This window comes from Botrytis byssoidea (assembly GCF_014898295.1).
Source record: "Botrytis byssoidea strain MUCL 94 chromosome Unknown BBYS_014, whole genome shotgun sequence".
Classification (NCBI taxonomy): Eukaryota; Fungi; Ascomycota; class Leotiomycetes; order Helotiales; family Sclerotiniaceae; genus Botrytis; species Botrytis byssoidea.
In genome coordinates this window covers 316,250-333,542 of record NW_024065855.1, presented here as the reverse complement: position 1 = coordinate 333,542, position 17,293 = coordinate 316,250, and the positions used below count along the sequence as shown (strand labels likewise).

The 17,293-nt window shown below is 38.9% G+C and overlaps 4 protein-coding genes across 4 annotated transcripts; 1 reads left to right on the top strand and 3 right to left on the bottom strand.

Moving 5' to 3' along the window:
* Positions 1 to 4,360: 4,360 nt before the first annotated feature.
* On the bottom strand, positions 4,361 to 5,536 carry EAE97_007255 (uncharacterized protein; the record flags this gene model as incomplete). Its single annotated transcript, XM_038877769.1, has 1 exon — positions 4,361 to 5,536. The coding sequence occupies one exon, from the start codon at positions 5,534 to 5,536 to the stop codon at positions 4,361 to 4,363; it is 1,176 nt and encodes a 391-aa protein (XP_038731254.1).
* A 790-nt stretch (positions 5,537 to 6,326) lies between these two features.
* On the top strand, positions 6,327 to 7,916 carry EAE97_007254 (uncharacterized protein; the record flags this gene model as incomplete). The annotated part of the gene is made up of 1 exon (XM_038877768.1): positions 6,327 to 7,916. One exon carries the CDS (start codon positions 6,327 to 6,329, stop codon positions 7,914 to 7,916), a length of 1,590 nt encoding a protein of 529 aa, XP_038731253.1.
* A 2,780-nt stretch (positions 7,917 to 10,696) lies between these two features.
* Positions 10,697 to 12,969, bottom strand: EAE97_007253 (uncharacterized protein; the record flags this gene model as incomplete). The annotated part of the gene is made up of 2 exons (XM_038877767.1): positions 10,697 to 10,996; positions 11,068 to 12,969. 2 exons carry the CDS (start codon positions 12,967 to 12,969, stop codon positions 10,697 to 10,699), a joined length of 2,202 nt encoding a protein of 733 aa, XP_038731252.1.
* A 1,056-nt stretch (positions 12,970 to 14,025) lies between these two features.
* Positions 14,026 to 16,824, bottom strand: EAE97_007252 (uncharacterized protein; the record flags this gene model as incomplete). Its single annotated transcript, XM_038877766.1, has 7 exons — positions 16,673 to 16,824; positions 16,451 to 16,622; positions 16,371 to 16,399; positions 16,227 to 16,317; positions 16,116 to 16,177; positions 15,734 to 16,024; positions 14,026 to 15,682 (listed from the first exon to the last, which is right to left on the bottom strand). The coding sequence occupies exons 6-7, from the start codon at positions 15,745 to 15,747 to the stop codon at positions 14,026 to 14,028; spliced, it is 1,671 nt and encodes a 556-aa protein (XP_038731251.1). The 5' UTR covers positions 15,748 to 16,024; positions 16,116 to 16,177; positions 16,227 to 16,317; positions 16,371 to 16,399; positions 16,451 to 16,622; positions 16,673 to 16,824.
* Between the last annotated feature and the right edge of the window lie 469 nt (positions 16,825 to 17,293).

Sequence of the window (17,293 nt, the reverse complement as noted above, 5' to 3'; positions counted from 1 at the left end):
AATGTATTGAGAAGCTTTGAGTATATTAATTTATAAAGTGTTGAATCAAATTAAAAATGTGTTTTAATTGTATTTATAATTTTCAAAAAGCTTTTTATAAAGATTCTAAGCTTTTTGAAAAGTAGTTTCAATTAATTGCAAATATATGAATAAAATATAGTATTTTGAATAAAGATTTCTATAATTTCGATAAAATAGGCTTTATAATAAGAATTATATATATAGTAATAATAATAACTAATATTAAATGAAATAGCAAAAGCAAAATAATATAATCAAATAATCAAGAATGAATTATAATAATAATATATGGAAATAAAAAGAATAAAACTATTCTTTTATTTCTAATAATTCAAGAATAAATTCATTTCTTCAATTAATATATTAAAATAAATCTTTTTATAAAATAAATTATTAAATCTATATTTAATAGGTAGATAAATAATAAAACAAGTTTAAAATAATTGAAATATTTCAATAAATATATTAAGAATCGAAGAAAAAGCAAATATTAAATATTAATACTAAATAAATATAAAAATCATAAATCAATAGCTTTTTAAATATATTATAAAGAAAACAATATTATATATTTATATTTATTATTATATTTAAATTATTTAATTTAATTATTTGATATTAGTTATTTTAGTAATCTAAAATATTTATATAATAATCAAATTAATGGATTTATTAAGATATATATTAATTATATTTCAAAAATTGAATTCTTTATAGCTTTTAAAGTTATATACAAAAAATCAATTATATCTCAGAATATAAAATCAGAATTTCAAAAAACAGATTTAATTCTATTTAATTCTGAAATTATATTCTCAAAATTAAATATTCGAATTCGTATATTTACTCCTCCTTTTTTCGATTTAAATTAATAAATCTCTCAAATCCCTTATAACTCAATTAAAGCTTTTTCTCAATTAATATTAATTAAATCTCAAATAACTTATTATCAAATAAGCTCCCTTATATTTATATTCAAGATTATATTAACTCTAATTAAAAATATAAAGAGATTAGCTTATAAAAATATATTTTTAAATATAGAGATTTATATATTTCAAATAGCAAATAAAATATTAAATAAATATTAATATATAAAAAAAACTTAATTATATTAAGAAGAAATATTTACTAAATAAAAGACTTTTAATATATTATTTTAATAAAAAATTGATATTTAGATTTAATATAATAAATATCAAAAAAAGAGGAATTCTAATAAAAAAATATCTTTTAATTGATATTATAATAAATATAAAAAAACAGAATATAATATAAGAATCTATTAAAATAATATAATAAATTCTAGATTATTAGATTACTAATAGTTTTAATTAATTGATTCAATTATTATTGAATAATATGAGTTTAAAAGTGTAAATTGAGGTGAAAGTGGGCTATTTGATGATATGAGCTACTCGATAATAAACCACATTATATAATTCTATTCTATTCTATTCTGTTAAAAACAATTTGATATAAGAGTTACTATAATATAATTTTACAATATATCATTATAAGTAACGTGGTTTATCACCGGGTCGCTAATATCACCGAGTCGTCATTTACTATTATATACCAAAATTAGTCTTTTCTTGATATTCATATTTTAATAATTAATCATTATTTCTTAAAAAGAAAAAGACACTTAATAATAATAAAAACTTAGATATTCAAAAATTATAAAAAATTATATTATATTCCAAAAACAGTCGAAATTGTCACGATTTGCATTACAAAAACACTATTTTTATAATAATTCTTATATAAAATCGATTTTCTAATAAACAATTAGAAATTTGTATTATTTATTTAAAAAATAATAATTTTTGGAAAAGTTTTTCAAATTATATCTATAAATAAAGAAAGTGCACGGTTGCGCACAGACGAATTTTGTATGTAAAAAAAAATGACGACTCGGTGATATTAGCGACCCGGTGATAAACCACGTTATATGATCAATCCACTAACGTGGTTTAACACCGAGTGTACTATATCACCGAATGCACCACAAATTTTATATACAAAATACATCTGTATATAACCATACACTTTCTTTATTTAATAATATAATTTTTCAAAATTTGAAATTGTAATATTTAATTATATAAATATTATAAAAATTTAATTATTTATTAAAAATTTGAATTAATATAATAATTATTATAGAAATAGTTTTTTTATAACGAAAATCGTAACAATCTCTACTTTTTATAAAATATAATAGAAATTTTTATATAAAAACTTAATATTTTTATAAAAAATATTTTCTTATTAATAAATCTTTTTTGTTTTTAAAAAAATATTGATTAATTATTAAAATATGAATATTAAAAAAAGGCTAATTTTGGTGTATTTTGAAGTGGTGCATTCAGTGATATAGTGCACTCGGTGTTAAACCACGTTAGTGGATGTACAGACTTATGGGATACTTAAGAGAAAAAGCACAATTTCACATCAAAAAGAGCTGTTTTGATAATTCAATTAAAATTCAAAAAATTGATATTTGACTTTGAAATTAAGAATTATCATTCTCAAGTATAAGAATTTTATATAAGAAAAGTTTTATTTCAAAAAAAAAAAATATTCAAGCTTATACAATCGATTATATGATATTCTAACAAAAAATTTAGTGGGAAAATGTATTATTTGATTTTTAAATCCAATATTAATTTTTAAGATTCAATCTCTATATATTATATGAATTTTATATTTATAAATCATATATCTTGATTTGAATGATATTAAATGGAATTTGGAATTTTGATTGAGTTTTGAAGTTGATAAATTTGAGTGTGAAATTGTGCTTTCCTGTCACGTTGTCCCGTGAGTCTGTGCACCCCCTGGTGATCGATACATACTCTATTAATAAGATCTTATTAAGTGATTTAGTACACTCGTTATAGAGTTTTACACCTTGTTTGAGTAACGATAGCGATTTTCGATGAGTTTATATACGCGTGACTTCCTCAATAAATTCGCGTGTGTATATACAACTTTCTTACTACTAAATCAATATTTTAATGTATGTATGAGTGCTAGATCTAAAACTAGTTTTGTAAATTGAATACTAGGCCTCATGGCGAAGTCGTAGGTAGCAAAAATGCAAAATCCTAGTCTCTCTTTTAGCTTCAATCGTAGATACAACGATTATGATCTGGCACTCTCCATTCATATAAACTGCTTGAATTAGCGTATCTAGAGTTTTTTGAGCTTTGATATTGCAATAAGTTCGAAGTGGTGTTGTTTTTGCAATACGGTCAAGTGAGTGAGAGGCTCCTCGGAACGGGGTATCATGACGATGATGACGACGATGATGATGATAAAGAGGGAGTTTGACAACAACAATACTCTCGCTTATCACTATCAAAGGTATGAATTTTAAAAAGGAGCCGACGTTTTCTTGAAGTTGAATGTATGTGATAGAGCTCATGCAGCCTCCAAGAAAGAAATCACAGATTTCCAAATTTACATTCAGATAGTAATTCTAATGACCAAATAGTCGATAGTTTCTTAGTACAGCTAGAAATAGAAGTCCATAACAGCTCCATCTTAGATGTTTATGTGCAAGATATCAAAGTAGGAGGTTCTTGGTTATGCCTTTGAACTGTCCTACGCCACAGTTAGGTCCCTCATCATGTTTCGAAGTTCAGTGGATAGAGAAGGATAAATAAGCCAAGGATGTCCCTCGCTTTAAATCTCCAGTTCTAAGATAGGTATAGCAGAATCCTACCTTCAGGCTCGCTTTTGAGAAGACGTGGATGGAAATTTAGTAAGAATTAAAGTTCACTTATCGATCAGAGCTTTTACTGTAGAGGGACAGACAGGGCACTATCTTCTCGGGCATATCAATTTGAAAGCATCGTTAGGTTATCGTGGTTGTTTAATAATTGTTGTCGTTCATAGCTATCAATCTATCAATACTTTTGGTGATGATTTCACTATCCTTTGGTGTCTACAGCTTACATAGAAAGCTTCTCTACCTCAAGATCTAACTTGATCTTAGCGACAAAGATCGTCAGTCTTCAGACTAGAACAATTGAACGTGCAGAATGATCAACTATCTTTACTAGAAGGCGTTGTCAAGTTCAAAAGAGGGAATTAGGCAATTATATACTCATGCAGATACCATAGAGATTGAGACATTGCTGATACAAAATATTACCGAGTATTGAAGCTTACTTCACTTTCATTAATGCAGATATGAAAGCCCGCAAATTTTCATCGAGTCAAACACCAGAGTTCTAATCAATCACTTCACCATTTCACTCCAGTAAAAAACATCCCAATTTGCTCATAATCATAATTCATATATTTGTTAAATCAACCAACAATCCCTTCATTTATAAGTCCTATCCTTAAACCCCCCAATAACCTCCACCGTCCTCGTCCCATCCTCCGCATCCTCATACAATCCCTTTGCAAGATCCGGATTCAACTGCAATCTCTGCTTCGCTCTAACCCACTCCTCCATCGTGATTTCCTTTTCAAATCTTGGCTTCACACCCGCCTCCTTCAACACCGGCGAATCCAAAATTGGCTTCAAAACCGTATCATTATGCGGTCTCGCAAAATACAAAAGTCCGGTACGTTCATACTCCCACTGATCCCTGGGTGGCGCAACGACTCGATGAATCGACGATTTGAGCCAGCCGCCGGTGAGATGCGAGATGGTGTCTGCGAGGTTGACGGTAATGGTGCCGCGTTGTGCGGATACCCACGTCCATTTTCCGTCGTCGCCGAGGATTTGCAGTCCGGCGACGGGTTGACGGAAGAGGAGGGTGACGGTTCCGAGATCAGTGTGCCCGGTTGTTTGCCCGTAGCCGCTGGCTTCGTGTTCTTCCGGGGTGCGCTTGTGGTAGATCATGTAGCGAAAATGGTCTTCGCTCTTCTTGTCGTAGGTGTGTTGGTTGACGAGATATTCTTCGTCTGGGAGTTGGAGAATGATGGCGAAGAGACGGAGGAGGGGAAGAACAACATTGGAATGGAGAGCTTTGGAAAAGACTTCGATTTCGGGAAGGTGGGCTTGGATGAGAGGAGGCTGAGCATATTTGCCTTCAAAATCTTTGGTGAATTTGGGAATGTTATAGATCTCGATATTGTCTTTAACTTTTCCAACTTGATGATGATTGTTTCGTCTCCAGCCATTATAATCAGCATTTGCATAATCAACTTCGTACTTGGCTTTTTCGTCCACAGGGAGAGTAAAGAAGTTCTTGGCGAGTGTAAATTGACGATCGACTTGATCTTGAGAAAGACCAAAGTTCTTCACATAGAAGAAACCGACATGGTGGACAGCGTGTTCAAGTTGCTTGGCGAGAGGTTCTTTTCCACCTTCATCGTTGAAATCTGAAAGGTCTAGCGTCACGAGTTCGGCCCAGGGAAGATCTTCTTTGGTCTCAGGTGGATGCGTGTACTTTGGAAGGTGATCAAAGTCATATTGTGCTGGATCTTGAAGATTTTGAGTGACCTCTGGAGCCGATGTTACGACTGTTTCGGTTGTGGTAGTAGACATGATATATGAAATCTTTCAATGAATGATGAATATGATTTCGATCAATTCGCGACAATGACTTATAATTAATCGAGCTCTTAAGTATCATCCATCTCTCTATTTCCGGCAATCCGGCACAGCATCTTGTATCTCTCGTTTGTGATTATGAGATATCTCCAAAATTTCGTCATCTGCTCCCCGCATGACACCATCACCAAATCGAGCGCTCAACCCCCATGATTGCGGCAAGTAGTAGATTGATTTGTACCATTGTTGCGTACGCTTATCAATCCATGGTATTAAAGAGCATCATTGGCGTGTTGATATCCTAAAATTCTCCTGTCCGGATAGAAAACCGGGGTAATTGTGGGATCGTCTAATCGAGGGGTTCATAATGTAACACAACGACAATTCTCCCAAATGTCACGTCAAGTAAACTAAGATACCACATGTATCTAAAAAGTGGGATAACTATTCATCCACTCGCAATGCATGAGTTTTAGATAGCAATGTATCCATAGAAAGGTTACTTTCAAGTCTTACGAGACTTTGGGATCAGATAAGAATGACTTCTTTAATTGGAGCGAATGCGAAAATATCAAAAAACGAATGATGTTCATTGATGTCGCAATATCAAGAATATTGAACGAGCGTAGTTTCTAGATCTACAAATCCAAATGGTCGAGAATGGGTTTGAGATGGCGAAGTGTTAGGGGCACATATATATGTAAAAACCAATCGAGACTTTTAAGCAATACCATCCACGTTAAACTAGGACTAGAGATTATTTCCCGATCAATCGAGAATAATCATGTCCGAAGTCCACGAGAAGGGTCTCGGGTCAGATATCTTACCTACAGATGTCACCTCAACAGATGGCTCGATAACATCCCCATCTTCACATCGAAACGCCAATGTCGAAGTTCCGCTCAGATCATGGGAGAAGCCCGGACTCAAAGTTTCTTTCCGTCATTTCTTGAGGAGTATTCAAGGTTACGTCTGGGACGATCCAGACAAACCAGCCATCGAAAAACGGTTCCTCCTCAAACTCGATTTCTTCCTCCTTACCTACGGCTGTCTTGGATACTTCTGCAAGAACCTCGATCAAGCCAATCTGAACAATGCCTATGTTTCGGGCATGCAAGAAGCGATCAATATGAAAGGTAGTCAACTGACATATATGGGAAATGTCTTTACTGCTGGCTATGTCATAAGTCAAATCCCTGCCGTCATCCTAGTTACGCATGTTCGACCGTCGATTTTGATTCCTACACTTGAGGTTCTCTGGTCTATCTTTACATTCTGTAGTGCGGCCGTTACTAATGTATCGCAATTGTACGCGCTGCGATTTCTCATCGGACTTTGTGAGGGGGCTTTCTTTCCTTGCATCATTTATGTGATTGGTTCGTGGTATACGAAACAAGAGCGAGCGAAGCGTGTAACATTATTTTACTGTACCGCAACTCTAGCCACGATGTTCAGTGGCTATCTTCAAGAAGCAGCTTATGACAATTTAAGCGGGCATCTGGGCCATGCTGGATGGCAATGGCTATTCATCATATGTGGTACCATCAGTCTTCCGGTCGGCGTCATTGGATATTTTTTCAATCCCGATTTCCCTGAAACCACTCGAGCTTTCTATCTGACGAAAGCTGAGATCAAATTAGCCAAAGAAAGACTTGTTCGCGATGGTTACAATACACTAGGATCATCAGCGTGGGACAAGAAAAAGCTTTTTCGAATGATGGAGCAATGGCAGTTTTGGGTCCTACCATTCGGTTATTTCTTCATCCAAGCGAGTCTTCCGTCCCAACAACCTGCATTTGCCTTATGGTTGAAAGCTAAAGGCAACTCAGTCTATGATAGAGATGTCCTCCCAACAGCTCAAGCTGGCATCGGTGTAATTGTTCAAGTTGTAGCCGCCACGATCTCAGATTCTAACCTCTTGCACGGAAAACGTTGGCCACCAATACTAGTAATGCAACTTGGAACATTCTTCAGCACAGTCGTGCTAGCTATCTGGACTGTACCCATCAAGCTGAAGTTCGTTGCATTTTATATTGCATATTTCTCAGCCGGTGTGCCGGGAATTTGGTTTTCTTGGTATCCAGATCTGATGTCTCATGATCATGAGATGAGGGGATTTCTGATCGCAACAAGTAATATGTTTGGATATATTATGCAGATATGGTACTCGGATGCGGTATGGAGAACGGAAGAAGCGCCTGAGTTTCGTCCGGGTTGGATTGCTGCAGCGACTTTTGGAGCGGCGACTGCTTTGACAGCGTTATTGACGAGATTTCTTGAGAGGAGAGATGAGAGGAAAGGAATTGGAGCTTTTGGGATTAGATCGAATGACCTGGTAAACTCGAGAGGTGGAGGCTCGATAGGAATATCATAATGATTATATAATAGATAGAAATCAATAATTAATATGACTTGCCATTATATTTTGGTTTTCTTACTTCAATACTCCAGCTATCGCCAGCTAAATGCCTGTCCTTTGTAAGAGAACGATTCGAGTTCTAAAGCAAAGTTTAAACTCATGATCTATTGATCGATCCACCTTGTAGAAATCAGCAATTGTGTCTTGTCTCATCAACCTGCAAAGTAATCTCGTTTGCTATTTTATGCATATCACTACCTGTCACAAGCTCGCTGCCTTGTTTCTCAGTAGTCTAGTCCGTGCCATAGAGAAGCAACTTGAGACGACTGCCAAAATTCAGGACCACTTTCGTGCCTTGCTTGAGCGATCAAGCCTACAAGAAATCCGTTGGTGACTAACATGAGCACAAAAGCAATATATGCTAATCCAGTATGCGTGGATTCAAGTCATACTGGTGTAAATTTGACTCATGGATGGTTGATTTCATCCTCAGGCAGGCTTGGTGCGCTACTCTTAGAGATGAAATGTGGAAAGTAGTGGTGATTGGAATTGAAGAGTCTTGTTGGTTCGTTTAGATTCACTTTAGTGTTCAACATTCCCAGATGTTCTATCTGCAGTTTCATTTGCCAAAATGGCGAAAGCGTGAGTCCTTATCCAGCTAGTATATTTTAATTCTTGACCACCCAGGTAGTTCGAGTAAACAAGAACGACAGAGTTCTAATCCGACAGTGATGTTACCAAACTACACCATCGTGTTCGTCGAGTATCCCGAGAAACCCCTCTTTTCTCCACAAAGACTTCATTCTGCAAAGTAAATTCGATCTTTCAATATCCGAGAAAAAGTCTATGGCTCGGTCTCAAAGTCGTCACTTTGAGGAAACTGAACATCTTCTTTACCCAACTTCTTGAATGTTCATTTCATCCGTAATTTCCCGTCGTTCTGAATCACGTAAATTGAAACAGAAAGGAGTTAGTGTTACCTCCCTAAAAATAATCACAGATATCACACATATTGTTAGGAGAAAACTCCTCCAAAATATTGAACGTTTCGAAAACCTGCAGTCTCCCTCAAGTCATAGGTATAGAGGATCGCATCAATCGTATATAATATCGAGAGAAGTGATTAAGCAAAGCAAAAAAAAATCGATCATAAGAAGGTAAAAAAGATCGAAGTGAAAGGAAGTAGGCAATATATTATATTTCACGTGCTACGCCGCTTGTATGCATTACCTAGAATATGTGGATCAAACGTGGAACGTATCGAAACAAAGTCATAGTATTTTCACCAATCGTTGATCGATTCTTGCGTTCAAGAGGGAAAAGGCTTGCTGTAAGGGTGATGTGAATTGATGTATGATGTTCATTTGATTATCGAAGCTTGAAAGAATGATCATTAAACAGACTTACTCGTAGATACTCAGAAAATGATACGGTCTTCGAGTGAATCACTGACCACTGACGAGTATTGATATTCAACAAATTTCTGTATGATATCCATCAAGAAAAAAAGGAGCTCGAAGCTTCCAAAGAAACTGAATAAGTGAATACCTTCACCAACCTATCCCGATCCGAACAAACCCCCCAAGCCCATCAAAAAGCAGAAAACCAAAACCAAAACAAACGAAAAAGGAAAGAAGAGAACAGAACAGAAAAACACAATCAAAATCTTCCAACTCGAAGTCGAGTGAACAAAAAAAGAATACATCATGCTTGGTGGGGAATTCGAATCCCCGTTTCCTGCGCACTTGGACAATATTGTTCATCTGGGAGGCAGACAGGTTAACCACTACCTCAACCAAGCTTTCTACCACTGCACCACCGCGAGGGGTTTGATGCATATTATGAACATTTGATGGGTGTTCTGATATATATGAGTAAGAAAGGAGGAAGGAGGGAATGACTGGTTTGCTTGTTTGTTTGTTTGCTTGCTGCTGTGAGTTTGTAAAGTTGAGATGAGAAGGAGGGAGATGGTAGCTTAGCTGATGTAATGAGGAAAAGTATGGGAAGGATGGAAGGGTTTGAGTCACTTGACTGACTATCTATGGGGCAACATGTTTGTTTGTAAGTGGATATTGAGCTGAAGTTCAATTCTCGGGGGTGGAGTGATTCATTACAGATGGATGGAGTTGAGATTGTTGCTGAGGAAGGAGTGATGGAGAAAGAGAGGGATAATCGTTCGATCTAGTGCTCACCTGACTTTTTGCTCACTTAATCAACTATTTTCTTTCAATAAAATAGCCTGGTCTTTTATTTGCAAAGAATGTCATGATTTCAAATGAGAATCATGAATATATCTAATAAGTTGCCACATATTCTCTTTGTGATTGCATAGACTTCTGCATACATACATACATTGCACACTCACCCGACCCCACTTCAAGATTCCAGTCTTTTAGCAAGCCGTCAGTCATGAAACCCCTTATATCGTTGAACGCATACACTATGAGATTCCCATTGTTTCATGATGAAGATTTGCAGAGAACTACTCAGGATATAAAGAACAACCATTCTTTGATTCCTTGACTCCAGATGCATCGAACTCGAACAAAAAGACTAATACGCAGCTGCTTCAAGAACTTGAAATCAAGGTCAAGGAAAAATAATCTTGGAGCATGGCACCTCTCATTCCACATCACAAACATACAACACAATGAACCTTAATGCGAAAAATAAATTCCATTCCTTTAACCTAACCGGCCGTTTATCATTCCATGTCATATCATATCATTCTTTCATCCATCATATATCCATCAAGTATTCATCAAATATCCATAAATCCATCAATCATCCACCACCTAAACCTCCCTAACCCTATCCCTCTCCCTCCACATGCACAACCCCTCCAAAAACCTCCCCAAATCCCCCCTGACCCCCTCTCTAACCGCATCTTGCATATCAATGCCATAGCGATCCCTATACTCCCTCTTCACCTCCTCCAAATGTTTACGATCCCAATGATACCTCACCAATCGACTAATCAGCAATTCCGTCTTGAGCGGATCTCTCGTCGAGAGCGTCAATGCATGATGTACCAATAGCGCATCACGGACTGGCTTATTGATGATTCCGTTGAGGATATGGGCGAGGAGTTCACCCTGGGAGAAGGTGTTAGTTTAATTACCAAGAAAACATGATTATAGAAAAATATAGAAAGAAAAAAACTTACCACAAGATTCGTACTCTTCGCCAACATCTCCCTTGCGAAATTCTTTCCGAACCTCTCCTCATACCCCCTCAATACCTCTCTCAAGTGCGTATCACTCCTCGTACAAATAATCTCAATCATTCTCGTCTCACCACCCCGCTCACTCGTGACGCATTTTTCTAACTGTCTGATATCCTCTCTGAGCAAATCTCCATCGATGCGTCTACTCTCTTCCATCTTCTTTTCTTCCAGAACAAGTAGTACTGCTTTCTTGAACTTATCTTCCTTGAGTTCCTTTTCCATGCATTGTCTCAACGAATCTCTATACTTCTTATCACTAAATCCATCTTTGATCTTCTCGATTTCGCGATTCGATCGTCCCATTAAACTTTCAATGAGTAGTTCTCTACGAGATTTCTCTCCTTGATACCAGAAGTTGGCCCAGTAGGCTTCACTCTCCCATCGTCCCAAAGCAACTGCATAGCAAGCTTTCATCAAACTTGGATCTTCATCCTTGAGACGGAGCTTGATATGTTTAGCGATATTAACACCCTTTCTTTCATGACCCGTCTTGACAATCTTTTTATACTCGTCGCGAAGATCAAGGATTTGTTCATGTGTCAGACCCGGAAGAATGGTGATAAGAGGCTGGACATCCGGAGCACGATTTTCACCCTTGAGTGCATCACGAAGAATCTCAGCTTCATCTTGAGAATCATGGAAGCGGGCTGTGCGACGAAAAGAATCTCCACCAGAGGGAGACAAGGGAGAGAAACTCTCAGAGATGTCAGAATGTGATGTGACGACTAGCATTGGAGAAGGCATGGGGGATATAGATTGATATGTTCCCTTGTATGCTTCGAGGAGAGGAGAGTTAGGTGCATTTGCCAAGCTGAGAGAGCCTGAATGGGAATGGCCGCCAGGAGATAAGCTTAGAGAGCCGTGTGACGAGTGATGACCACCGGTATTGATGCTCAGTGTGTTGAGTCGATCGCTCAGTCTAGCGGGGTTTGGTGAGGCATCGCGACGACGTGCACCAGGGTCAACAGTAACGACTTGTTCGGAGACCAAGCGAGAGCTACTGCTTCGAGCTGATGAACTCTCATGTCTATGATGTCTATGCGGTGAAGAATCTCTACGGCCGTGGGGTCGAGCTGGAAGTGGAGGACTTCTCTCTTCAGGGTGTTCCCCACCGATAACTGTTTTCCTTGTGGTACTTGAAAAAGTAATTTTTTCACCCGTATGCGAATATTTGTACTGAGGGGACTCTGCATATCTATGTTCCTCATCTCTCTTGCTATACCCTGAGAATTGCGAGCCAGCTGGAGACTGGACATGATGTTGATCATGACCCATGCTCAAGCCAGCGGAGAGAGCCCCATGATGACTGCCCACCCCGGCCGAGACCTTGAAGCTCGCCGATCTGTGACGACCATGACTATCTTCAATATATTTGTTTGAATCTCTCTCATATTCATGGTCGCGGGGGGAAGCTAGCCGGTCACTGTGAGTACTAAAGGTACTATAGGTAGGAGTATGGAGATCCTTCCCATATCCAGCACTTCGAGGAACAGCTGCTGGTGATGGATCGCGGGATCCATAAACATTGATCTTCGCCGGAGTACCAGGTTCATATCCCTCTCCATATGCCAAAGCGTCATACTGAGCAGGAGTATGCAGTCTCTCATTAACCCTATCCCTCTCTGTATATTTCACCTCATCGATCTTTAATGTATCAGGTATACCAGCACTATCTACCTCTCCATATCTTGAAGCACCAAACCCTGTTGCGGGGTTCGCACTTGCATTTCTGAATCTGCCAGTGTATCCTTCCACTTCATATCCGGATCCTGAATGAGATCTTTCGCGTCCGGGGCTCGTAGACCTACCCCTCCTTTGTGAATCTCGCGGATCGAGTGACATTTCGAGCTTGTTTATCGTGCCGGCCTTATCGAAAGGTAGAAAGCTTGCGAGCTTGCAAATCAGCGAGTAAGACCAGATGAGATATGAAGCTGTGATTTGTGTAGTTGTCCTGTGTGTCGTAACTATTCCGCAATCTCCTCGGCTTTGAGTATATATATGCCTTAACCCCTCCTTAAATTCACCCAGTTCCTGAGCTGAAGTCCCGAGGTGCTAAACAAAGTTCTGCCGTTTAATCTATTCGAAACGAAGCTCTTGTGATCAAAAGTTTTTTTCACCACAACACTGAATTCCTTAGATCTCAAAAACTCTATTAACCTTCCTTTGAATCATTCAAGAATGACGACCTTTACCTCTCTTTAAACTTACCATTAGCTTCGCGTTCGAAACAAAAAAAACAAGAACACAAATACAACACCGTGTACAAAATCATACACTCCCACCAATCTTTTCAGCTCCCCCTCTTTATTGGGTCCTTCTGGATCATGCTTCTGAGGGCTCCATTATCCTACTCTTAAACTGTGGGCGCTCATAGGATCAGTGGGAAATCCCGTCCCCTCACACAATTTTAGTCTCGCTCCATGTTGTCAGCATATTACAGGCTACATTTTGTGATGTATGCATGTATGACCACTTAGCTGCATTGGTATCTGCCCCCAATTGTACGAGGAAATGATGAGTACTTACTGATTCGATGATGAAAAGTTTTGGACATCGCTTCTTCCGCGGCAAATGCATCAAAAGTCTAGGCACGCTCGACACGGAATTATTACGATAAGTGGGCCCCCTAAAAATATAGGCTTGGGGCATTGGCATGGAGAATTTCAGCCTCTCAATACGATGTAGATCACATATGAACATTCTAAATTTGATCGACTTCACTCGTCATAATCAAAAGGAACCTTGATACAAAATTGAAGAATTATTATCATTATTCGCTATTGAGTCTTAACTCCTAGCCCTGCGTACAATTTTGGTCATCCGGATATCACACCATATTTCCTCCCAAACCAAAGCTATGCAGCAAAATTGCGTTGAACTTCATTAAAATACAAACCCTCAAACCGTAACAAATTGTCCCATTGCAGGAATGCCGTCTACAAGAATGTAAACAACATATGGACCAGGAGGTGCAACATTGTTGTTTGGTGGTCGAGTAACAGTCAACTTCTGTTGTGTAGCACCAGCGACGAAGCCCGTGTTATCTAAATGCAGCATGCGATGACCCATGTGTACCGAATGAGTAACGAATCCGCCGTGGTACAAAGTCACAGTGACTGCTTTCGCGCCAGCTGGGCAATCAAAGGTGACATCGAGTGTGGTTCCATCAGCTTTAAAGCTACCCGATGCCAATTTTACATTGGTAGGACGCTTCTTTGCATTATCGCCTGAGAGATAAGGAGGAACGTAATTCTCAACTCGGAACTCTGTAACATATGGATCGGCTGCATCTGGTTTAAGCTTTGGCATCTCGACAGGATTTGAGCCAGCGACCATTAGTGTACCGTCGAGAAGAAGAAGAGAGACAGAATGGTAGAGACGTGGGATAGTTGAGGTGGCAAGAGTTGAGAATCTTTGGCCTTTAGCTTTCGTAGGATCGTAAAGAAGTGCTTCCAATGTTGGGTTTTTTGCAAGTCCAAATCCTTGAGCACCCAAATTACCTCCATTAAGCCAAACAACTGTTCCATCAGGAAGTAAGGTTCCTTCAACCATACCACGACCTTCCGGCATAGCATCCAGCTCCCATGTGGGGTTTGCACTCAATGGCTGAATTCTTCCACAACTTGGCTCTGTTGGACTGGTAATATCTTGGTATGCACCTCCACCGCAGATGATAATATCAGGGTTCCAGTTGTTTGCGCTTGACAAAGGAAGTAAAACACTTCCACCAGTGTTGGGATAAGTGCGATAATCTCCAGCGAGCTCTGGCAGTTCCTTGACGATAGTGTTGGTACCGACATTGAATACTTGGGAAGACTTTGAAACAAAGACGAACAAGTTTCCATCATTAAGGAGATGGACAAAAGGATACATATAATACGGCTGGTTTTTCTCCAGAATTTCCATGTCGATGTTCTTACCTTGTGACACAGCGGCAGGACTAAGGATCTCATATGTAGGATTGTTGTTCGTTTTGACAGTCGGATCGAGGCCGTTCAAACTTCCAGAAGCAACAAAGATGGTTCCATCGCCCATGGTTTGAGCAGTAGCATACCAACGAGCACTTGCGAGCTTGTTACCTGGTTCACTCCAATCTTTTCCAGTAAGGCTCGCATCGGTAGAAGATCGTTCAAGGTATCTAATAGCGTCGAATCCATCCCCAATATTTGGGTCGAGCCAGTCTAAGGGCGCGTTACCTCCGAGGGAAACAACACGTCCATCAGCAAGGAAAGTACCTCCGGAACAAAATGCATTTGTCTTGTAAGCTAACGGAGTGGCAACTGCGTTGGTTTCTGGGTCGTATTCCGAAGACATTGCGTAGTATCCGTTTGGCAATTTCAACTGGGTGTAGTTCTCCAATTTGTCGAGGAACATGACTCGGCCGTTTGGCATAAGTGCGGCGTGCATAGCTGGAACTCCAGATGACCCGACAATGTTAAAGGCACCTCCCTCTGGGGCGGCTGGGGCAGGACTCGCACCAGGGGCTGCAACCACAGGCGCATTCAAACAATCTCCCGATTGGCATCCAGCACCACAATGTGCGTTAGTACTACCACTACCTTGTATTAGACTAGTTATAGTTTCACGAGTGAATGATTACACATACCAAAAGCCGTACATGGAACAACAATTTCCATTTGCCCAATTGCCACAAACCGTACCTCCGTTAGCAGTACCGCATGATCCATCAGTAGTTACTGGTGCATTGCTGGCTGCGGCAGGTGTAAGTGTAGAAGTAACCGGAGCAATAACTGGTTCTTGAGTTGTAGATGAAGAAGGTGAGCTGCCTGCTGCAGCTTTAGTAGTAGTCTTGGCGGCTGATGTAGACTGTGAGCCTGTGCATCCATTCTGGCAACCATTCGAAGCCAAACAGTGATCAGTTGTAGAGCCACAATAACTGAAAATGGTAAGATTAGCATCCGATCATGACAGGGAATTATTTTGGTGATATGAAAGCTCAAATTGAATGTGAGCAAAGCATGACTCACCCATACGCAGAGCAACAACCACCAAATGCACCGTTTGCATCGCAGGTAGCACCACCGAAAGCCTAACAAAGTCAGTATAACACAACCACAACTGAACACATGAATACTCACACTTCCACATCGACCATCAGTTCAAGGAGAGGTACCACTTGGAGTTGTAGTGCCGCTAGTGCATCCTGATAAACATCCGGCTCCGCAATGACTATAAGATATTAGCAACAATTTATGAATAATACTGATTGCTAGTGTACTCACGCTTCATCATTTCCACACCAGCCGTATGACTATTATTAAAATCAGTGATTGATCCTCCATGAATTGTTGGAGTAACCTACCGAGCAGCATGATCCTTTGTACACTGTACTGTTTGGATCGCAGAGAGTGTTGCCGTTGGCAGGACCACAGCTACCATCTTTTGAGTAGACAGCTTGTCTTGGCTCAATTTTTCGATCTTCGACTGGGACCGGGTAATAGCGAGATGGCATTGGAGTGTTTGGGACATAACATCTGGGGGAATCAGTCATATGCTTCTGTTGTACTTGTCCAAGGTAACTTACTCGTTGGTGCCATCATCTGTACAATTTTGACCTTCAAGACAACCATAGTATAAATTAGTGCTTCGAATGTCACAGCTTAATGGGACATGATTGAAGACAATATTGGCGGAGGCAGAGGCAATAAGGCCCAAGGAAATGAAGGTAGCCTTCATGGCTGCTAAGGATCACTTGAAGAAGATCAGTATTGGGTGCGTCAAACTCAGTGCGAGAAGGTATTGACAAGTAACGACAAGTGAGTAAAGTGTAGCTTGAATAAAATGGAAAATAGAAAGAAAGGAAGATGTGGGTTTTAAGATTTTGGAAGTATTGTGTGAAGTATTATATAACTCCCAGCCTTGCCTTGTCGCATTGGAGGTGAAGGCTGTGTAGATCAACAAAAGTCATTTACCCATTCACTAGGCGACCGCAATTTCCTGCGCCGATTGGCGATGCAAGTGATAGAATTTGAAGTATATCAAGTGGGAAGGCTGAAGTATGAAGTGTGAAATGAGACATATATGACAACTCACCTCGTATGATAGGGTGATTAATTAGACACAAAAAAAGCAAGCAAATGCGATTGCTCGTCTGAAGGTGCTTGTTGTTGTTTTTTCGACCCGATGAATTAATTCAAAACGATGA